The following is a 21,624-nucleotide window of genomic DNA, read 5'->3' on the forward strand; positions in this document are numbered from 1 at the left end:
TTGTGTTCCGTAATATTGCAAAAACTTGAGGCAATCCGGGTTTCGAACCAGATGAGGAAGTACTAGAAGATTATGATGATCATCAACTCGATGATCATGATGAACTTGCTCTTCGCTGCCAAGGACGTTAGTGTTACTGTAAACAGTCGGTAATGATTAGTGTGGTATAACTAATCACACGTGCACATGAGGTTTAACTTTACAAGCAGTAAATTTATTAACAAGTAGTTTATACACCTTACACTATAGCTTCACAAGCAATTTATTTGCATCAGTTAGTATAGTTTGTAAGGAAGATTCCTTATGCTGTATCATTTTCATTTTTTTTTTCGTAGTATTTTTAATAAGCGAGCTATTTGTGTATCTAAATGTTCAATTATTTAGACACATTTACTTTAAACCATGAAGGATATCCTTCCAAGTATAAGATAATCATTATGAATACGGAAAAAAGGATATGCTTATACCTCCACCTTATACTCTAAAGCACAACCTTATACTTCAACCTTATTCTCGGAAGGATATCTTTCAACTTTATGAATACGGCCTGATATTTCTCTGGTCTGGTGTCTGACAAGTGTAATGTTGACCTTCCATCAGCATTTGTAAGGATATCAAGGAAAATCACAGCAACAATACTACATTTGCTGAGCGTATATGATTATTATTGTATTTAAAAAAATGGTTGACTGTATTATTCATTTTGTTAAATTTGTGTATAACGTATAATCTTGAGACGTTAAAGATTTCATTTCGTTTTTATTTTTTATCATCATACCAAAAGAATTTGAGGTGAATAATTTCAAATATCACATTATATTAGTGATACATTGTTCCCCTCCTTGATTTATTCGACATTTTGAATTTATGTCATTCCACTCTTTTAAATTAATTTGTAAACGTTTCATTAAAGGTCCATGTATCAGAAACCTTGTAGTCTTCTGAGTGTATTAAGAAAATGATAATAATGTGATTTGGTTTCACGTACGTTGTACAGCGGGCGACACTTCTAAATGGTACAGCCATATGGAGATTTACGGCTAAGGTGTACCATTTAGAAGTGTCCACCGCTGTACATGCCAAAAGAATGCTTGGTTACATAGTATTATCCCCTTTCTCATTGTAATGTTTCCATTTCTCTCGGTTCTAGTAAAAGAATGTAAATGCACTACTTTACTATTACAGTAGACTCCCGAGTATCCGGCTCGCGACTATCCGGCCTAGCTTTCTTTTACCGTAATTAAATGAGGAAGGCAAGGCGTTGCATTGGCAACATTAGCAAGGCGTTGAAAGCGGGTGTTTGCTACGATCCTCCTACGTGTCGTGTGCAAAATACAAGTTGTGACAGGAAAAGAGCAGCGTTCTGCTCCTTGTTCATTGCTTCGTCAGTATGTAACAGAGCTCAATGCAGTACGCTTGCCGCTGTTCCTGATTATAACTGTACAGTACGTACAATAGTGTATTCGTAAATTGTTCTTGGGGTATGCTTAATGTTCATAAATAAATGAGTTCATAGAACTCCGATCTATCCGGTTTTTGTTATCCGGCCTACCCTTACGCCACATTAGACCGGATACTCGAGAGTCTACTACATAAGTCATTAATAATTATGTACCTGCAAGGAAAGGATGAATGTTAATAATGTTTCTTTTCAGTTACATATGCTGCAACCGCAATATTTACATATGCGTGGATTCTTCCACTTGCATTATGGGCATTCTTGTGGTGGCGCCTCGGCGAATCCCGATTAACGTTTTTAGAAATCTTGTGTGTGTATGGATATTCCTTATCCGTTTTTATTCCAGTGTCGGTGAGTATGGCGAAAATTTGTTTGGTTACTATATATATATATAACATTCATGTTTTGACACATTTTCTGTATGTGGTGTAATTTAATTACGGACACATATGTACTTTGTATTGACAAAAATCTGATAGAAGTTTCCCCCTCATAGTATTATTTTCTGTTACATTGATATCCACAGCTAGTTCCGTATTAAGTATATGTGGTGATGTGTTAACGTCACAAGTCAGTTCAAACGTGGTTCTGTGGGAATATGTTCTAGATTTGGTCTCGGATAGCATTAACTTCAATCCTCTGGATGATATTCTACGGTTTAAAGTGTAGCCCACAGTTTGCTGCGAGCGATACCATAACGTTCCTTCACTGAAATGTGCTGTAGAGCGAACACAGTCAGAGTTTTGGCTTGATACCATATGCATTTCCCCTGATGAATGGTTACAGTTCTTGCAGGCCTGTGTTGCTCTACAAGGTGAATATTTTGAATAACAAGTACTGACTTCATGAGTAGTATGCCAATAGTGAGCCTAATACATTTATATGTCCAATCTTTCTTTTCTTTCTGAGACCTGCCGATAAATAGTTGTTTTAATTTTTGTTTCTGCTATGTAATTTTATTGGCTACATGCATTATCCAACCCCTCTTTCCTTATTAATTGAATTTGTACGAATAATATTATAACAAATTTTCCTTAAGGTGCTGTTTGGATCCGATCTATTGTGGTTTGAGATTCTGTTAGTGAATGACACTTGTGAAACAGTACGTACTACCAACATTACTAAATTTGATTAAAAATGAAACACATGATTCTAATAATATTGAGTGGTAGCAATGAGAACGTTAAGGATGGTAGAGCTAGGATTTGCAACTTAAATTTAGAACAATATCACCCTAATATGAAGTTGAAGACGTAGACTTGTAGATCGAGGCGTCTTGAAGATCTCCATGATGACTTGTCCGACAATCGACCAAGGCATCGAATGCCGGACCGAAGGTACGGTGACAAAAGACCAAGTAACGAAGGTCCCAATGAGCAATGACCAAATCACCAAATGACCAAGATCGAGCTTTCTAAAGTGTATTTGTCTCGACTGTCTCTCTGACGTCATGAAGGAAGAAAGGTAGTGACACTCGATGACATGCACATTCAATTCCCCAAATTGACACAGCCAAAGTACATATCGATGACACAACATAAAGCAGCTATACTTCCTACTAGGCTGCTAACGTCGTCAGGATCACATAGACTAAAACCAGGAAGAGAGAGACTTCCAAGAGTCGAAATATTTACTAGTCAACAACAATATTTCCTTATTGTGTCAATATTTACCAGGTCAATGGTCGAAGCAAGCATTGATTCGTCGTAGGTGCATGACAATGAGAGTCCAGTAAAAACAAACACATTGAGAAAGCATCTCATCTAAACAGAACTGAATTCCAGTTAACGCGTGTGAGACTGTTTGGTAGGCAAAAGGTAATAGGAAATTACTACCAGTGTTTATTACATATCATTTACAGATACAAGGACTTCCTTGTAGTAGAGCAAACATAAGGTAATTAATTATTTCCTTGTTGAAAATCTGTCTCAGCTGGTGATGTTGAAATCGGGTGTGAATAACATCTAACAGGCGATGAACTTCCTCTCAACAGCACATGTTCGTTTATAATGAATGAATGACAGGTTCCAAACTCCAATAAAGAATATGGTACTTGGTTCGAGCCATGCAACACTTGCAATCCTCTTCTTATTGATGATTGTATCAAACTAGTGTCGAATGTATGCGTTCTTGACTTCCCTTCCAGCTTTAATCAGAGCTTCCCTAACAGTAAATAGGAAGAAGTTATTTTTTTAGAAGTAAGTATGTATGCGTGCTGGTACGTGTGCTCCAATTGCTAACATGTAATACTCAAATTTATTTCCAAATAATATTGGTATTACCAGTTCTATGATCTGTTACGTCAAATGAGAATTATTTTTGTGGTACTTTAACGCACATAGAAGTCTGGGTGGTCCATGGTAGAGCGCTCAATTCTGGTGCGCCCCCTTTAGCGTAAAGGACATACATATTTTGTTTAAAACTACATTTTTTTTAACACTATTTGCTGGTTTTCTCGGGATTTTCCCATTTTTCCCACTTTCTCCATTGTACCATTTTATTCATTCTCATCTCTCCTTTAGCTTATACGACATAAACGTGGGATATAAAACTGAAAGAGTTGAGTTGAGTTTTTGACTTTAACATCCCCTTCAGCAGCGAGGTTATATGAGACGTGGACCTACTGATTAACGTGGAATCCGAACCACATGAGCTCCCGCCAGGAATCGAACCCGGGTCTCCCACGCCAAAGGCACGTACGCTAACCGCTTAAAAACTGAAAGATATTATATCATCTCATTTTACAATTTCTAACAAAAGAACAGGAAACGATCTTAGTATCCGTTTATATTATATAACTAACGAATATTTCTTTTTTGTTGAGATCATCTAAACTTGTACAATCGTTATAGTAATTATCATTATATATTTTTGTAATGTTTCTTGTTGCTATAGTGATCGCAAGGACTCGTGAAGCTTGACCTAGATTTACCAATTTCACCACCAATAGAATACGAGGGTGTGTCCTGATCGTCAACTTTCACCATGAAATTTAGCCAGTGTCGTCTCCCGCGCTATACGTGTGCGTGGGTTTTCTTGGGGTTCTCCCGTTTCCTCCCACTTTCTTCATTCCACCATTTCATTCATTACTCATCATCACCGTCTCCTTTAGCCTAACCGGCATAACCGTGGGACGTAAAACTCAAAAATTTCATTTCATTTCATTCTCTCGCGCTATACGGAGAACATCTCATGACTGTACGGTGATGACGGATTGCCGCTAAGTTTCGTTTTGTTTTATTGTTGTGATCGTTACTTAATATTTTTGCTTATTATTGTTGTCATTTAATTCGAATATTTATTAGTGTTCGTGTGATAGTTCTGTAAGTGATTTTTATTTGTCGCTTGTTTGCCGTGTCTTGTAAGTTCGGCAACGTCGTTGGTGTACTTGTGCTGTTTGACTTTTTCTCAAGTGTGCGTTCGGGAGGCAGCTCTACGAATCGTCCCAAATTCTTCCAATCCATCACATTTAAGGAAAAGCAGTTCTATGATGCGTGTAGAGCTCAGGCTTCACGAGTTGTTGTGGTCACTATAAGACGTTTCAAAATTGACGTACCCTGATTTTGCTGTCAATACTAAATAGGTAAAATTATAATGAAAAAAAAAAAAATATCCACCGACTTTTCTTTAGAAGGTCATATGTGCACTACCGAATTAAGAAGATACTAAAACATTGATTCCAAACAAAGATATTAAAATAATATATACAGTAAGTAATGTAGAAGTCCATTAGTAGGGATTTATGTTCTTTGTGTTAGTGATTTTGTCTCATTTTCCATAATTTGAAAGATTGATTGCAAGAATAGCTGTTGACAGTGTATTGAAAACAGATTTCTAACTTACCTTTCCCATTAACCAAAATGACTTCGCAACATTTCGAAGCATATCGGGCTTCTTTGGCAAGTAGCAGAAATGAAAGGAAACGTAGAACTAAACGGAAATAACATAGACTTAATGATTTTACAGCGCTAATAATCACTTGGCGAAAAGTAAAAGATCTGAGATAAATATTGCTATCTCACTAAGTACGAGCATGAACATCATGTGACTAATAACAAGTTACTTTACTGATCATTTGGAAAGTAGTCCAGTTTTACCAAGTTGTCATGTAACGATTCGTGGGAATACTTTACACTTTGAGACCCCAGGTGTTTATTTACTAGTTGGATCTAGAAACCCAGGGTTTTAAGACGTATTTTAAAGCATTTTTGGCATGAATGGATGATTACTCGTAGGAACTCTTGTTATATTCTGAAAGTAGGTTTCTCAAGGATATCTCAATAAATATAATAATAATAATAATAATAGTATAATATTAATGTCTGAGCATCAATATTTGCAGTTTTGCCGCCGCTGCCCTCGTCTACCTTGGACTTGGGTTTCAGTGTGTTAAAAGGAAGACTACTGCTAGAATCAAGGAACACATTGTAAATATTAGAAACTAATTCTCTACTTCGGGGTAATCTCAGCATTTGAGTTGGTTGAATTTTAGTTTAGTTTAGTAACGAGGCTATATGAGACGTTGAACCTACATGTTAACGTAGAATTCGAACCACATGAACTTTCGCCGCGAATTGAAGCCAGGTGTCCCACACCAAAGGCGCATATGCCAACTCCACAGCCACGAAGAAGCTCCAGTCGCAGCATTTGAAAATCGATTGTTTGCGTGATATAAAAGAAAAAGAGTTGATGCAAGCCATGCGTGGATATAATGATCTCTTCGTTAAGTTTGTATTCGATAAGTTGGATCGTAGTTTTGAAATTTTGTTTTGCATACAGGGAAGTCGGAATCTGGCAGCACTGCGCAAGAACAGAATTCGGTGCAAGGTAGATAGAAGCGGTAGCACTGGTGTGGCTCTTTAACTCAAAACATAGTGTTTTTCAAATGACTATGTTACTTTATTTCTACTGATCTTGTATTACCTTTCATTCCTGTCACCTGGCAAAGAAGCTCGCTGATATTCAATTTTTTTTTCCAGTGCATTACAAATAAATAGTATTTTTGTAAACATTCAGTATTGTAATGAACTACAAACCTTGTTTCAGATCCTTTGGATAATCCCAATTGTACTTTTACGCTGGATATTAGTTTTTGTTGGAGGAGTATTGTCAGGAACAGTGCTTGTGATGACAATGGGCCCAGTTGTCCAGAGGGATAGCCGCCAAGTAGTACTAATTCTGATATTCACCGTGTTTGTCGTTCATCTTCTTCTGGCCCTGGGATTTATGGTAAGTAAATTAATTTACATGTAGTGTTAAGTAAATACTTTCTTTACAGTCATGTTAAAAAAGGGAAGAAAAATAATATGAACATAGTTTTCTCGGGAGCTGAATATTTTTATTCTTAGATGAGATTTGCAAAGAAAAGAGAGTTTTTAAAATGGAAATGAGTGTTCAAGTTTGTTTGAACGTGACGGTACAGTAAAATTGTCAAAATCCCATCTCTCAATGCTCTTTATATCGTTGGAGATATGGTGGCTCAATGGTAGAGCGTTCACTTCTGGTACGTGGGGTTCCTGGTTCGATCCCAACTCGCGTCAAGGAACTTATTGGTGGACAAACACCTTTAAATAAATTAATAACCGTTAAAGTGGTATCTACAAAACGCTATTAAACCTTTTCTTATAGACCAGGAATTTGGGGGGTGAAGGTTATGACGTTATAATTGAAGCGCTTGGAGGATAAAGGTTTTATGTTACATTTTTCGAAATGTTGCGTTTTCGCTGTTCATGCATGTGTTATGTGCTACTCATACTATCTAACACAGTATTTGGTGAGTCCTCGTCCTAGTGCAGATATTTAGAAACGATGAAGATGGTATGTTAACGGGCAAAGTTGTGAAAGTCAATTTTCCCATCATATTCAGTTTGTCACATACCACCTTTATCCTCCAAGCGCTTCAATTATTAGACCCCAAATAATTAGAACATTTATAAATTCATATAATAACGTTTTTTTTAAACATACTATCTTGCTTAATTTCTACATATTTTTATATTCTTCATTGTCACTGCGTTATTCACAAAAAAATTTAAAAGAATAAAGAAATGGGTGAGCTTTGTGAAAAGCTCTTAATGAAAATCCTTATTTGAAGAACAACTTTGATTCCGAGAAGAAAATAATACGTAAAATAGTTTAATTTTATATTTGAGCAATAATTTATCATGAAAAACATTTATTTGAATAGCTTTACTTGCGTATGTTAATAGCTTTGTTTCAGTTTTTCAACATGTACACTGAATGATAGCCTACATTTTGTAAAAGTATAATACTAATAAGAAATGTTACGGAAAAATTTTTTAAGTCTAAGGAATAATTATCGCAGAAAATGAACTAGCCACTCTCATTGTAATCGTTTTCGTGAAGCATAATAAAGCATATACTTGTGTAAAGTACAAATTTCATTAATAGCATACTAATAGTTTTCTTGAAGTTCTCTAACTAGATCATTTTTGAAAGTCATGTACGCTTATTTATTTATTTTTTAACTAAGGAAAGGGTGGTTGAAAAAGTAAAGTTGCCTGAGATAAAAAATCTTACATTATCTTTCTGAAGAAATCTTCATAATTGATCATTATTTTTTCGTGACGGTGTTTGAGATTTTTTTTTGTTTTATTTTTCTTTTTTTCTTCCCCATCACACTGCTAGTATATATTTTTAGTTGTTATACTGCTGTATTAGTAGTGTCCGTTATTATTTTGTGCATATACTTGCTTTTGGTAAAATTAATTGTACGTCGTTGTGGTGGACCAACACCGAGTGTGAGTTTTCTCAGGGTTCTCCCGCTTTTTTACTTACACCATTTCATTCATTCTTATCACCACAATGTCCTTTAGAGTACGCGGCATTATCGTGAGACGTAAAGATTTCTTCTTTCCTTTTAATTCTTCTCAGTTGTATTATTTTATCTAAATGTCCTATTTAACATTTGTTATTAATGTTTTAATGCCTTTATTTTGTATTATTGTATTATGATCTGCACGTTCTCTAGGAACTGTACAACAAATGTATCTAAACATTAACCCTTTATTTGACACTGTTGCTCTCAAGCAACATCGAATTCTGTTGCGTTATCCGCACGAATTATAACTTCAGTGATCATTTAATTGGCATTATTGCTCTCATACAATATTCATATACATGATTTGTGAGTCGTTTGTTTAGATATTTCCAATCTTCGTCAACAGAGGACAGTGAAATTTCGTATTGTAGAAGCTTTATCTCCTACGTTCTGCGAAAGCTCTTTTTTTTATTTTTTTATTTGTGGTTTCTTGCTCCGTAGGAAGATATTTCACCGAAACTAGTGCTAATAACTGAAAATATTCTTTCGATATTTGACCATAATAGGGCAATGCTGTTCAGTAGCTATACATAAGACCTATTTTATTGCAATGTTGCTTTGAAATAAACATTCTGTATTTTGTAACCAAAGTACAAAAATACTTTAAAAATTACGAAATTATAATCAGGAAGACATGGTTCAACCATAAAAGCTAACTAAATATTTTAATTGTAATGCTATCAATGCTTGCCAATGAAAGTTTTTTTTTTAAAAAAAAAAAATTGTTTCCGCTCTCGATAGGTTTCACCTAGTAACGTTTTAAATGTATGGAATTCATAGGATTCTAAAATTTTTTCGTGCAATACAGTTTTTTTGCTGATAGGTTGTGTTATATATATACAATACTTAACTAGTAGCGCATATTTCTTGAATAATATTGTAATACAGTATTGGTATTCAGAAGTATGCTTGGGTATATTTTAACAGCCTTGTATATCTTAATCGTGTATAGGGCTGGTAAACAGGTTTTTTACCTTTCTTTCAATTGCACAGTAGCGTACAAAAGTTGATATAAGTGACCAAGCTGGGTATCGACTTGTACAGCACACTGTATATTGTGAACTCATAAATAGTCTCAAAAAGAAAAATATGTTGACAGTTTATTATTACCTTTTATGATTTTGGTAAAAACGTTTATCTAACCTAAGTATCCAAAATCTGAATAAATATAGAGGCAATTGTTAATAGCAAATTGCATCTCTCCACACTGGATGTTAATGAAATCGTGAACTGTTAGTAATTAAAAAAAAAAAAGTATATAACTATTGGACTTAGTGAAACCTCTGATAACCCGTAAATGCAGTTTTCGCTACAGAGAGGTTATAAAAATCTAGATTATAACTTACGTAGTGAATAAATTAGTTATAAATGTATATATTAACTAATATCGAAATACTGTACAAGTGGTATTTTCGAATCTTTGTGACAGTGGAGATATTGCTTCCTGAAATTTTATAAAACACACAGGGCCTTATGTAGAGTCGTTTTGACGTATAATTAGCGTCATACTAAAAGCCTGACAAACTAAAACTAGAGCCTTTCTAGTTCAACTGTGCTCCTTCTGGCGCTGCTATCGATGTGTGATTTCCCGTACCTCTCTCGAAAGAGGAGGGACAAGTTGGTGCGGCCGATATCTTTCAATTGTTGGATGCGGAAGCGTCGCCACAATGAATTCTTTCATTGACTTCGCTGTACTTCGTCTTGTTAGCCACTCTAAGTAGCCTACGATCTTTACTCTGTCAAGACCAAACGACTCAATGACAAATTGGCAACACAGCTGAGGTCATTCACTTCTTTTCCCTAAGCAAAGGGAGAGTTTCATCCGCCAGGGCCGAAGTTTAGTTCGCATAGTTTCCGAGGGCACAGGTGGAATAGACAGGCTCTAACTAACTCTATGGCCTGTGGAACCCGAAGGTTTATTGCTGCGTTCACAAAAGCTCTCCATTGGCATCTATCCTTAGCCAACTGGATCCAGTTTCTGCTTTGTATTCGTATTTCTGCGAGATCCATCTTAATAATGTCTTCCCATCTGCGCCTAGGTCTTCCTAATGGTTGTTTTCCAATTGGTCTGCCAGTGAAGACTTTGAAAGAATTCCTACTTTCTTCTTTCTGGCAACATGACCTGCCCACCTGAGCCTCCTAGACTTGATAACCCTAACAATGTTTGGTAAACTTTATAAGTTATGTAGTTCCTCGTTATGAAGTTTCCGCCATTCCCCATTGTTGCTCCTCTTGTGTCCGAATATTCGTCTCAGAATCTTGTTGCCAAGTACTTTCAGTCTACGTTCTTACCTGAGAGTAAGCGACCATGTTTCGCAACCATACAGAACAACAGGCATGATTATATTTTTATGTATTTTAAGCTTGAAATTCCTCGACAAAATTCGCGACGATAAGCAGATTTTGAACTAAATAATAACACGAATTCTCTGTTTTTAGTTGACTAAAGGCCTGACTGCTGTAGGAAACACACGTTAGTCGAACTCTTTAGCATGGCACTAATCACGCGTCAAAACGACTCTGCATAAGGCCCACAATGTTTTATTTATCTATGTTTGAAGTTGCACGGTAAGATGCAAACCCCAAGGAAGAGAGAAATGAATTTGTCAGGAAAAGAAAGGAGTTTAACACAAAATCCTTGGCCGTACGACTGAGACAACCCACGATAGTTTTAATTCCTTGAAGGTTTCCTCGGATTCCCACCAGAAAGCAATTTATTCTGGACCGAGAAAACAATTGCATGTGCAGCTTGCAACTGTTCTGTATTGTGTGGTTTACCATGCCATTGACTTACGACAAAGACGTTTGTTAGGAAAAGATTTTCTATTTACTGTACTGTGTCGGAGAGTTATTTTTAATTTGCAGGAAATATTTTATCGCTAAACACGTATGAACTATGAATATTTCCTGTCGGTGTCCGTATAACGCAGGTCTCTGTCCTTTAATAATACGTAAAGTTTAGTCGGGACAAAAAGAAATTTGTCCGTGTTATGGAGGTGTCCGTTAACGGAGGTTTCACTGTAGTAGGAACTTAGATGAATCTTGACTGGATAGTTCTACATTGACTCTAGTCAACTATTGACATAAATGAAATGAAATGAAATGAAAATTTTGATCTTAACGTCTCACGGTTGTGCCCTTTAGACTAATGAAAGTAAATGATTGTGAAATTGAATTTTCTGTGCTGCCCCCCGGGATTCGAACCCGGGACTACGTGCACCAAAGCCACACGCACTAGCCACTAGACTAGCGGCGAGTTCCAATTATAGATATGTGTGTGAAATTCATACTTACACTTTATGTTAACTTATTCCGTTATTTAATACTTCGTAGAATATGCACTCAGTTCTTTTTCGGACAATCATCGCACTCACGATAAATCAGCATAAGCTTCGTCGGAAAGATTTTATTAACTATAAATGTTCAAGTCAAAACTTTATTTAAAAAATAAATAAATAAATAAAAAAAGAAATGTCATTTTATCGTTGTCCATTTATTGACCGCTCAAATGGGGATGTGTAGTGTGATAAAAGTCTCATTTTTGCTCCTAATCTTTGATACTTGACTCTTCGGAATTACTGTACTGGCCATTAAAATGCAACGCAAAGGATACATCAATTGACCCCACATTTGCAGAATGTATAGAATACTAAAAGCATTAGCGTCGCAACTTCGCTGTTCTTGACGTTCACCGGCCACGCTCCCTAGAAACAGCAACTTAGTGAAGAACAGAGAGCACCAATTATGTGGGTGAAATGTATTTTATTTACCTTCGTATGGCCCGACATTTGTAATATGCATCAACACCAATACCATTAGGTTTCCGCATTTGATCGCAGAAGATACCGACAGTTCATATTGTTCTTCCACGAATTGGAGCCTCTGTTGGACGGAATCAACTACAGTGATTCGAAAATAGAATCGATGGTTCGAGAAAGGAGAGAGACTGAAGGATGCTAATGGTTCGTACAGCTACATCACGAACACCTGCACAGTAATTCAAGTAGGATTGTACAGCGACCAGTGTCCTTTTGTACGCTTCGACGTTGTCTGAAGTGTTGGAGCACTTTTCTTCGGCGCCCATAGCTGCGGCTTCCTCTTCATACTTGCGGCGTTTGCGGCTATAGAGGTGCCAAGAACGTTGCATATGGCGGGCTAAATGGCATGACATCTCTTTTGGACAAATAACTTTTCTATTTGCACCATTATGGTTGCATCCATATGTGCTGGTACGGCGAGGACAGACTGGTTAAGCGATGTATTCTACATTGCAATGCTATACTGAACACTATGGTGTAGAGTGACATTGGATTTTGTTCCCGCTCGCGTCTAAAGAATTTTCTTCTCTATGCTTCGCTGTATCACAGCAGTTATTAAACCATGATGGCTCCAGGTAATGCATACCTTTGAATGTTGTAGGCTTTCGATGCGCTACCGTAGAGAACAGTACTTGTAATCATTTCATCCTTCTACACAGGGGGAATTTAAAAATGTTCTTAGGGTTCAGACACATCTTTCTTTTCTTTCTTAAAAAAACTACTATTAGCAACACTGATCGCTTCCAGCTGATGCCTTTTTTCCGTTTTCCCTCCCCCGCTGTTTTCTCATAGCACTCTAGGTTAGAACTCGAATAGTAAGGTAATAGGTTTTAAGACAGAAAAGCAAGTCATACAGAGCTCTAGGCAAACATAGTATACAAACAAGCAAGCTAAACGTAATAAGTGAAGACAGTAAAATAAAGAGATCATCGCTACTAATTTACCAGATACAACAACAGATACAGTAATTTGTAACTGAACATTTCAGTGGTTTTAAAGGTATCGTTTCTTCATGAGACCACTACCTAAAACCACTATTATTACACAAGCATAGCGCAGTTGTACGCTCAAACTAGGAAAGAGGAGGGCACGGAGTTTATTATTATTATTATTATTATTATTATTATTATTATTATTATTATTATTATTATTATTATTATTATTATTACTGAAACCGTTGAAGTTTAGTTACATGCACTTACATATATTCAAGCAGTTAATATACTGAAAAACTGATTTTAATACCTTCATTAGGATTCATTGAAGTATAGTACACGCTACAACATATCGCGTATATTCTGATTGTATAACGTAAAGGCGTAAGCACCTGTAGGATTTAAGATTTAATTACATTTTCATTTTATCCTTGTAATCTTCTACGATGAATATTATTATGTCTCCCAACCGATCTATATTCAAATTCTTGTATGTACAATGTTGCCAAATTAAACAATATTTTCAATGTCCAAATTCAACCCTTTTTTTCTGTTATTTTATGTATGGCCTAAAAATTTATAATAAAGTATCTTAACAAAAACACCAGAGGTGCAAAAAGTGCAGCCAAGTTCGTCAGCCTCGAAAAGTGTTGAGATGAGGATGGTTGAGCCAAGTTCCTTGACCATTGCATCAAAAACGAACATTGGAACTTGGTGCAAGGTGTAAATCATATTCGAATACACCAAGATGTCTGTTCCTAGACCACCAAGATTTCACGGCCGGGACATTTCAGCCCTAAGGCTGGTGGTGGGCCCCAAATCCACCACGCTCACAAGCACCACCCCTAAGGCTCGTCAACATTATTTTCCTTGAAACTTCGTGGAGGATTATAAGTTTTCCTTGTCTGGGTTTCGAACCACCAATCTTACTGCACTATATATATATGTGCCTCAGCGCATTAGCGAAGTTAATATTTCTAAAGTTCGAATCCCTAAACCCACTACACCCACCAACACTATTCCTAAGGCTCCTAAACATAATTTTCCTTGACACCTCGCGCCAGGTTCCAGTGTTCGTTTCAGATGCAGTGGCCAAGGAACTTGGCTTATCCATCCTCATCTCAGCACTTTTTTGAAGCTGAAGAACTTGGCTGCATTCTTTGCACCTCTGGTGTTTTTGTTCAAATTTCACTTCTTTTTGTAGTTCACCATATCAATATCGTATATTAGGATTCTCAATTGTGGCATATTGTTGGATAGAAATTTAGAATTGTGCATTTTTAAAGGGGTCATAATGTGCCACATGCAACATTAGATCGCAAGGGCCCTCCCACTGGGAATCGAACCCAGGATCCCGTACAACAAAGGCAACAACATGCTATTCACTAGACCGGCGGGGAGGGTTCTTCTATTTAAATACCTGACAGAGAGTTATGTTCAAACGAGATTCTAATTCATTTACTCGAGCTACAAAATCACGATCGCTAACATCTGATTTTTCATTGCCTAAATACTACAGGGCCCCAAAATCCTTGATGCTGAATCCTCGATGCTACATCACTAGACATGGCTGGTGTTTCAACATACTTAGTTGTTCTCTACCCTTCCACATTGTGAAATTACAGAGTTCATTACGTGACGCACATGTTGCGCAGTTTCATACTGCCTCGGGTTTTCCTTCTAATGATATACATTTTTTTAAATAGCTTATAAATTTAACTATGTTTGTCACCAACATATCGCATATAAAATTCGACCGATTGGATTCCTCTTTCCTTGGAAAACTTCATTAATTCTAAATATCCCCACCTCTACATTCTCGTACTTATCAATTTAATTTCAATATCTATTTAATACCAATGACTGCAATAAAGGAAAAATATTCAGCGAAAAAAGCAAAAATATTAACTTTCCTTGTCTGGTTTTCCAACCACCAAATTTACGACAGTATGTACGCGCCTTAGCCCACTCAAACACTCGGACGATTGATGTAGGATTTAGATTTCTGGGCTGTCGGCATCTAAGGCCATTTAGCCTGTCACGATTTGAGGGATGACGTCCCTCGGCGTGCACACATTCCGGGGAAAGGGAAGGAAGAAAGGATTGGGGAAGGAAGGAAGCGGCCTGGGACCTATAAGTTAGGTACCACCCCGGCATTTGCCTGGTGTGAATGAGGGAAACCCAGGAAAACTTCATTCAGGGTGGCTGGCCTGAGAAAGCGTGTTACACTTTGTCGACCGAGTGATCCCACCGGGAATCGAACCCAGGACCGCTCGCATCGAAGGCGAGAGCGCTAGCGACTACTACTCGGACGATTGACAATATTATCACTATGTACATGGTGTGTTGAATAACGGAATCGTTCCCGATTTCTGATTGTAAAGGCAGTTTTTCGCCCATTAAAAATTCCCCATAGCAAATTCCTCAAATTTCATACTCAGGACGTTATAAGGTACGTTTATGGAGAGTTTCACATCTTCATCTCATTAAGAAGTAGCTAATGGCTACAGACGGTTTTTCGCCCATAAAAATAATCCCACAGTATATTCCTTAAATTTCGAACGTTTTCCATACTTAAGTCATTATAAGTTACCTTTATGCAAAGTTTCACGTCTCTATCTCATTGGAAAGTATCTAATCAATTTGAATCAGTGAGCCTGAAAAGTGCATATTTTAGGGGTCCAGTACTCGAATATGGTTGAAGCTAGGAATGTGAGATTTGGTCTATGAGCACGTCTCTCCCATATCGCCTTAAATTCTAAACCTTATATTTATACCCTTAATAGAATCGTTTTTACAGAGCCTCGAAATCGGCGATTTTACCCTAAACTCTTGTTCGTGTATAACGTGCTTACAGCAGTGCATGCCAGTTTTCATTTCCGACTAATTTTCTTCGCGGAACTTGGCTGCCATGTACTGCCGTGCATGTTGATTTACAGTCTTAAATTTTGTTTAACCCTTATCCGGGCAACCGGGGCCTCCCAGGCTCAGTAGCTTCATTTTTCTAAAGTTTCTCAATAACCATACATATTTCGAAGACATAAAATACTGAATTCTTATGTCTTTCGTCGAAGTTAAAATCATGAACATATCGAGTTGGTAAAGCTTTTTTTTTTTTTTTTTTTTTTTTTTTTTTTTTTTTTTTTTAAATTTGAAAATCTTTTCCTGACGTAACCGGGGCCTAGGAGGCCCCGTATAACTTTAGTGAAATTCCTGTCAAATATTAGATCAAATTGTCACATAATTATATATTGAACACGTGACTATTGTAACCTTTAGTCGGAACAGTATGCGGCAACAGACATTGAATTTTGAGTGTTCTGCACTTAAAATATATACTGGGCCTGACAGGCCCCGGTTGCCCGTTTACGTTACAAAAATGTCTGGACCGGATTTGCTATTCTGCTTGGTCGGCTTACAAAAGCGTGACACGAAGTTTCGCTACTTGACAAAAATATATACCGGTACATTCTAGACTAGTCTGAATAGTAAGTGACAACAGACATTGAATTTTGAGTGTTCTGCACTTAAAATACATACTGGGCCTCACAGGCCCCGGTTGCCCGTTTACGTTACAAAAATGTCTTGCCCGGATAAGGGTTAATACAGTTGTTCACAGGATTGTCAAAAACATCCCCAAACTACAAAACATACAGTTCTGGAGGTAAAAGTCCTACAGTGAGTCACTTGTAATATTGAAAGGAACGCATTTGAAGCTTATTGTATAAGGACAATAAATTCGCTATTAAACATTAAAAAAAGGAAACGTTGAAAAGGACTGGAATACGATGGTTACCAACTATACAACTTTTAGCCATTAAAAATATGACAAAAAAAAAAAAAAAAAAAAAAAATAGAGTTCAATTTGAACACTTATTGACAACGGTGTTTAAATTTCTGTATGTACAATGTTGCCAAATCAGTCGCAGAAGATTACAAATATAAGATTCCTTAAAAATGCAAAACAACAGGTTTGATTAGTTGTTAGTGCATTAACCAAATTATACTATACCAGCGTCAATTACCCGCTTCGCTGGGTTAAAATAAAAAGAGTAATATGTTCCGTTAGACAGTTACTATTACTATTACTGTAGCACTCTCTAATATCAGTCATTTTCGATCATTTTTATATATATATATATATATCTCCCCACACCCTACGTTGCAACGTCAAAGTGAAACGATAAAGAAAGCACCCAACGCTCGAACCTCATATATCTGGCATATTTGATCGAGATCGGTCGCGTGGTTCAAGAGATATGAAGTCACTGTCATTTTTATTTATATAGATATAAATATATATAGATATTTATATAGATATTTATATAGATATAAATATTTTTTATATGCATACCAGACCAGCATAGAATACATTCTAAGCCTAAGCCCTGAAGATAAGTGCCCGCGAGAAGCATTTGAAATACCAGTTATAAAACACATACAGCTATAAAGGAACATTATTTAGGTGAGTTAGTAATTATAACTACAACAGTGTTGGTGGGAGAATGGAGTCCCATCAAGAGGCTCTGGCCACTCTTCCGTTTCCCCTTTATAGATATTGGCATTTGAACCATTATCATTTCCTCAAACTTGTTGAAATATCGTGAGACAATGTGTAGTTTGAAGATAAAGCTAGTATATGAAAGAGTTAGGTTTGCACTACATATGAGCCACTAACTTGATTAGTTTTTTTTTTCTCTAGGAGGTTATGAAACCCCAACTTGTTATATATTGTCTCAAAGTTCTGGTTCAAACTTAGAACACTAATTGTTTTTAGAACAAAAATATATGAAACAAGCTTGTTAATTTGAGCCATAAGGAAGCAGAATGGTAATGAGATGGTTGATTAGTTATGTTTAAACACACTTTCGTGAAGTTTTGCTTTAAATAAAAAGCAATCAAAAATGAGTGTTTTCCGCAATAAAGAAACGCACTAATTTATATATTAAAATGCTAGGTTTGTATGTTGGTCTGTAACCGGTCCTGAGTTCGTGGTCCATGTTCGGGCTGTCATTTATTTGTAACCGGCTGGAGGTCTGGGTCCATGTTCGGGCTGTCATTTATTTGTAACCGCCTATAGTTCTGTTCGCTGTCCTCGGCTTGTGGTATTACCAATAAGTATACTCCTGATACTTTAACTTACCTGGACAGGACGACGAAGACCTCTCCAAGAAAGGTTACAAACTGTTTCCCAAAAAGCTCGTCGGTCTCAATAATGAGATGAGCATTAGGCGCCGAGAGGTTCGGGTGTCTCGTCTCGAAAACCTCACGGACGATCAGACGGTCATCCAGACCATAACGCACACAAACATCACTCATACAAACAACGAAAACACACTGAATTAAATGACACTATACTTATTTATTAGAACACTATTTTGAAAAAAAAATAACGAAGAGAAATGAATACAACACTGGACACTAATAAATTTTGCCGCTGAAATTACGCTTTGCCCTTTTCGGGAAATAGAGCCCTTTCTATATATATGATTATAATTCAGGTATCACTATAAATACTTTGCTCACACCATTAACACACTTGGGGGATTCGCACTGGGGAAAAGTTGTCTGGATCGTCCCACGATGAATCCAGTTGTTACGCTGAACAGTCCTGCAGCGTAAAGGTGAATCTTCAGTAAACACACAAAAGAAGATCTCCACAATGGAATACAGATATTGGAGGGCGCGTATATAACATTTTAAACGCACAAGGTCTGAGGACCTGGGATTTCACTGATTGGGGCTAGCCGTAAGAAATCGTCCTTCACCGGCTAAATAGCTTGTGCCCCTTAACACAACTTATGTTTGAAGTTCAACGCGAGATGCGTGGTTGCATCTTCCAGACCTGGAGTCAAACTCTCCGAGCATCCAAGCTCAAGCTACGGGTTGCAATGGTCAACAGAAAAGTGTTGGCAGTTCATTTCAAAAATCACTCGGTTAACTCACCTGTATGCACATACAAACAGAATATAGAAAACAATTTATGTTAATTTTAGTCAACTGCCTATAATGCACTAGACACGGCGATAACACTGGCGTGAGAAAGTACAGATAACGAACTACGAAAACTGTGAGGCTGGTGCCACTTTGGCTACTGAACATCTGGTCAGCCCGTATTTCTCTAATCTATTGGAATGTTTCCATAAGCGATTAACGAAAGCACTTAATTCAGTTCCCAATAACTATAGAATATATACTGTGTATATAATGAGTCAGGGAGAAACACTGAAATGGTTAGTCACTAACTGAAATGTTCTCAGCAAAAGCAATGTTTTAAATATATATATGAAAAAACGATGAAAGAATTCTTTGTCCAATTGTGTGGGAAAGAAGCAATTCCCACCAAGAAAGAACTTATGTGCGTTGCAGAATAAAGTATAAATTGAAAATAATAATCAGTCTCTTTACGAAATATACAGAGTGTCCACAAAAATCCTTCTATAACCTGGTAGCGGTTATAGGTCTTGAAAGAAAAGTTTATATGTTTCTCTCCAATCCTTTCGACAATGATATCTCGGAAACCGCAAGCTCTATAAAGATGCCATTTTCACTGATCGATTGCAGATTTTGTGTAGATTGTTCAGTTCTAATTGAATATTTAAAAATGACCGTTATTTCTTTTATTACATTTTTTTAGGGGTACAGTGGAAGTATTGAAATTAAAAAAATAATATCCTACGAGTTATAGATTCCAACATCACAAATTTGTATACAGGGTTAGTATATCTCTCAGGCGTTTGTTTCATGGCTAAATGATAACGAAAAAAGAAGGATAACCATTTCTCCAGTCTAAGATGAATCTTTATTCTTTGGAGTGTTTTGCCCAATGAACACCGTATATTACTGATATAATTAATTGTGTGTGTGTGTATTTGCTTATTACGTAGTGCATGCAAGAAGAAAGAAAACACTGATCATACATGAATTAGAAACTCCAACCAGAAGTAGGCTCAAATCTTGCAAACAGTGCGAGATATTGAAAAAAATCTCCCCTGTATGTTACCCCTTGCCTATTTTTATCAAGACGTCTTTCACTTGTGTCTGTAAAGGGACATGTACATATATTGTGAGGAATGACAAGGAGATTTGTGCTGATATGTGAATGATGCGCTGTGCAGAGTGTGCTGGTTCAGCTAGTATGTAGTAACATTTTTTACTCTCTTCCAATGTGAAACGTCCAAAATTCATTATCTGTCGTGACGCAAAAGATCTACAGTTATTTTACGTGAAAATTGGACACACAAAGATACTAGAAAAAAGAACCTCCATCGTCCTGCATTCGGCATATTGAAATTCATAGAAGTGAATTATCAGTGTTTCAAGAGGCTTCCATATTCCAAGTTTTCGTGCCTTTCCGTCCAACGCTTCAAAAAAATAAATGGGTGACACTTGTAAAATCCATCACCTCCCAGAGCTCCTTCGTGGGTAACCGGTTAGCGTACGCGCCTTCGGCGTGGGAGACCCGGGTTCGATTCCCGGCGGGAGCTCATGTGATTCGGATTCCACGTTAATCAGGTAGGTCCCGTCTCATATACCCTCGCGGCTCAGAGGGACGTTAAACTAAACTCAACTCAACCCTCCCCACCCTTCGAGGTCAAATAATTTAATAACTAGAAACCATCTGGATTCATAAAAGTAGGTTATCCGTTGTAGTTTAAGATCTTGACGTCTATAGATTGATTTGCTATATGATTGTATTTTATCATCGAAAAAGATCGTTCAGTAACTAAGGGTTTTTTTTCTTTTGTACTTTCAGTTGTTTTTCTTTCACACCCCAGACATGGAGTATCCATCATCTTCACCAATTCCATCTACCAGTGTTGCTACGCATACGACGTGAATGAAGTTAAGTATTTTTCAAGACACTTTTGGTGACCGCTGAGTTTGAGTTTTTAATGACTTTGAGATTGTTATTGTTTCTAGTCTTAAGAAGTGAAAGTATTTTGTGCAGAGACAATATTTTGAAGATGGTGACGTGACGGAACGTGACCAATATATAGAGAAATTTATCAGTGATTATGTTATTACTAATTGTTAAGAACGAAAGGAACTACGCTGAGCTGAGTGAGTATTTGAGTCCACAATTACGTGATAAAAGTAAGTTAATGATTCCGAGTTCAAGATGAATTATGTTAGACAGAAATTGCCAACATTTAAAGAAGTGCTTATACTCTTTTGTGTATATGGAGCAAATTAACTCCTTGTAATAGTGTTCGAGGTGTAAAGAACGTATAAAAAGTTACAGCGGTGTGATCCACAAAAGAGTGTGAGTGCTTTTGTTTTGCACTCTTATCTTTGGTAGTATTGGGATCACTTTTCTGTATTCATTATGTGTTCAATAAAGTATTTTTAATATATATGTTTGTGTTCTGTACATTACTACAAAACTCTTGAAAGGTTGTGGTATTTTACATATTGCGTATGAAATCCACCGGATTCTCCAATTACAAATCGTCGGGTGAAGCTCTTGGAGACTCCCTGCTAGGGATGAATATATATAGGGTGTTCTAAACATGGTGCCCACGGACAAAGAGCGCTATTCTTCAGGCCAAAATAAAGCGAAAATACTAT

At 36.8% G+C, this 21,624-nt stretch overlaps 1 protein-coding gene across 1 annotated transcript in view; it reads left to right on the forward strand.

The window, feature by feature from the left end:
* Nucleotides 1–21,410, forward strand: part of LOC145687955 (protein YIPF1-like) — a 76,102-nt gene extending 54,692 nt beyond the window's left edge. Inside the window, exons 6-8 of the mRNA XM_081761555.1 lie at nucleotides 1,656–1,810; nucleotides 6,506–6,688; nucleotides 20,810–21,410. Coding sequence (XP_081617681.1) covers nucleotides 1,656–1,810; nucleotides 6,506–6,688; nucleotides 20,810–20,893 — 422 coding nt within the window. The 3' untranslated portion in view covers nucleotides 20,894–21,410. The remainder of the gene's footprint in view (nucleotides 1–1,655; nucleotides 1,811–6,505; nucleotides 6,689–20,809) is intronic.
* Nucleotides 21,411–21,624: the final 214 nt, after the last annotated feature.

This window comes from Thermobia domestica, chromosome 6 (genome assembly GCF_964235325.1).
Source record: "Thermobia domestica chromosome 6, izTheDome1.hap1.1, whole genome shotgun sequence".
In the NCBI taxonomy this organism is placed as follows: domain Eukaryota; kingdom Metazoa; phylum Arthropoda; class Insecta; order Zygentoma; family Lepismatidae; genus Thermobia; species Thermobia domestica.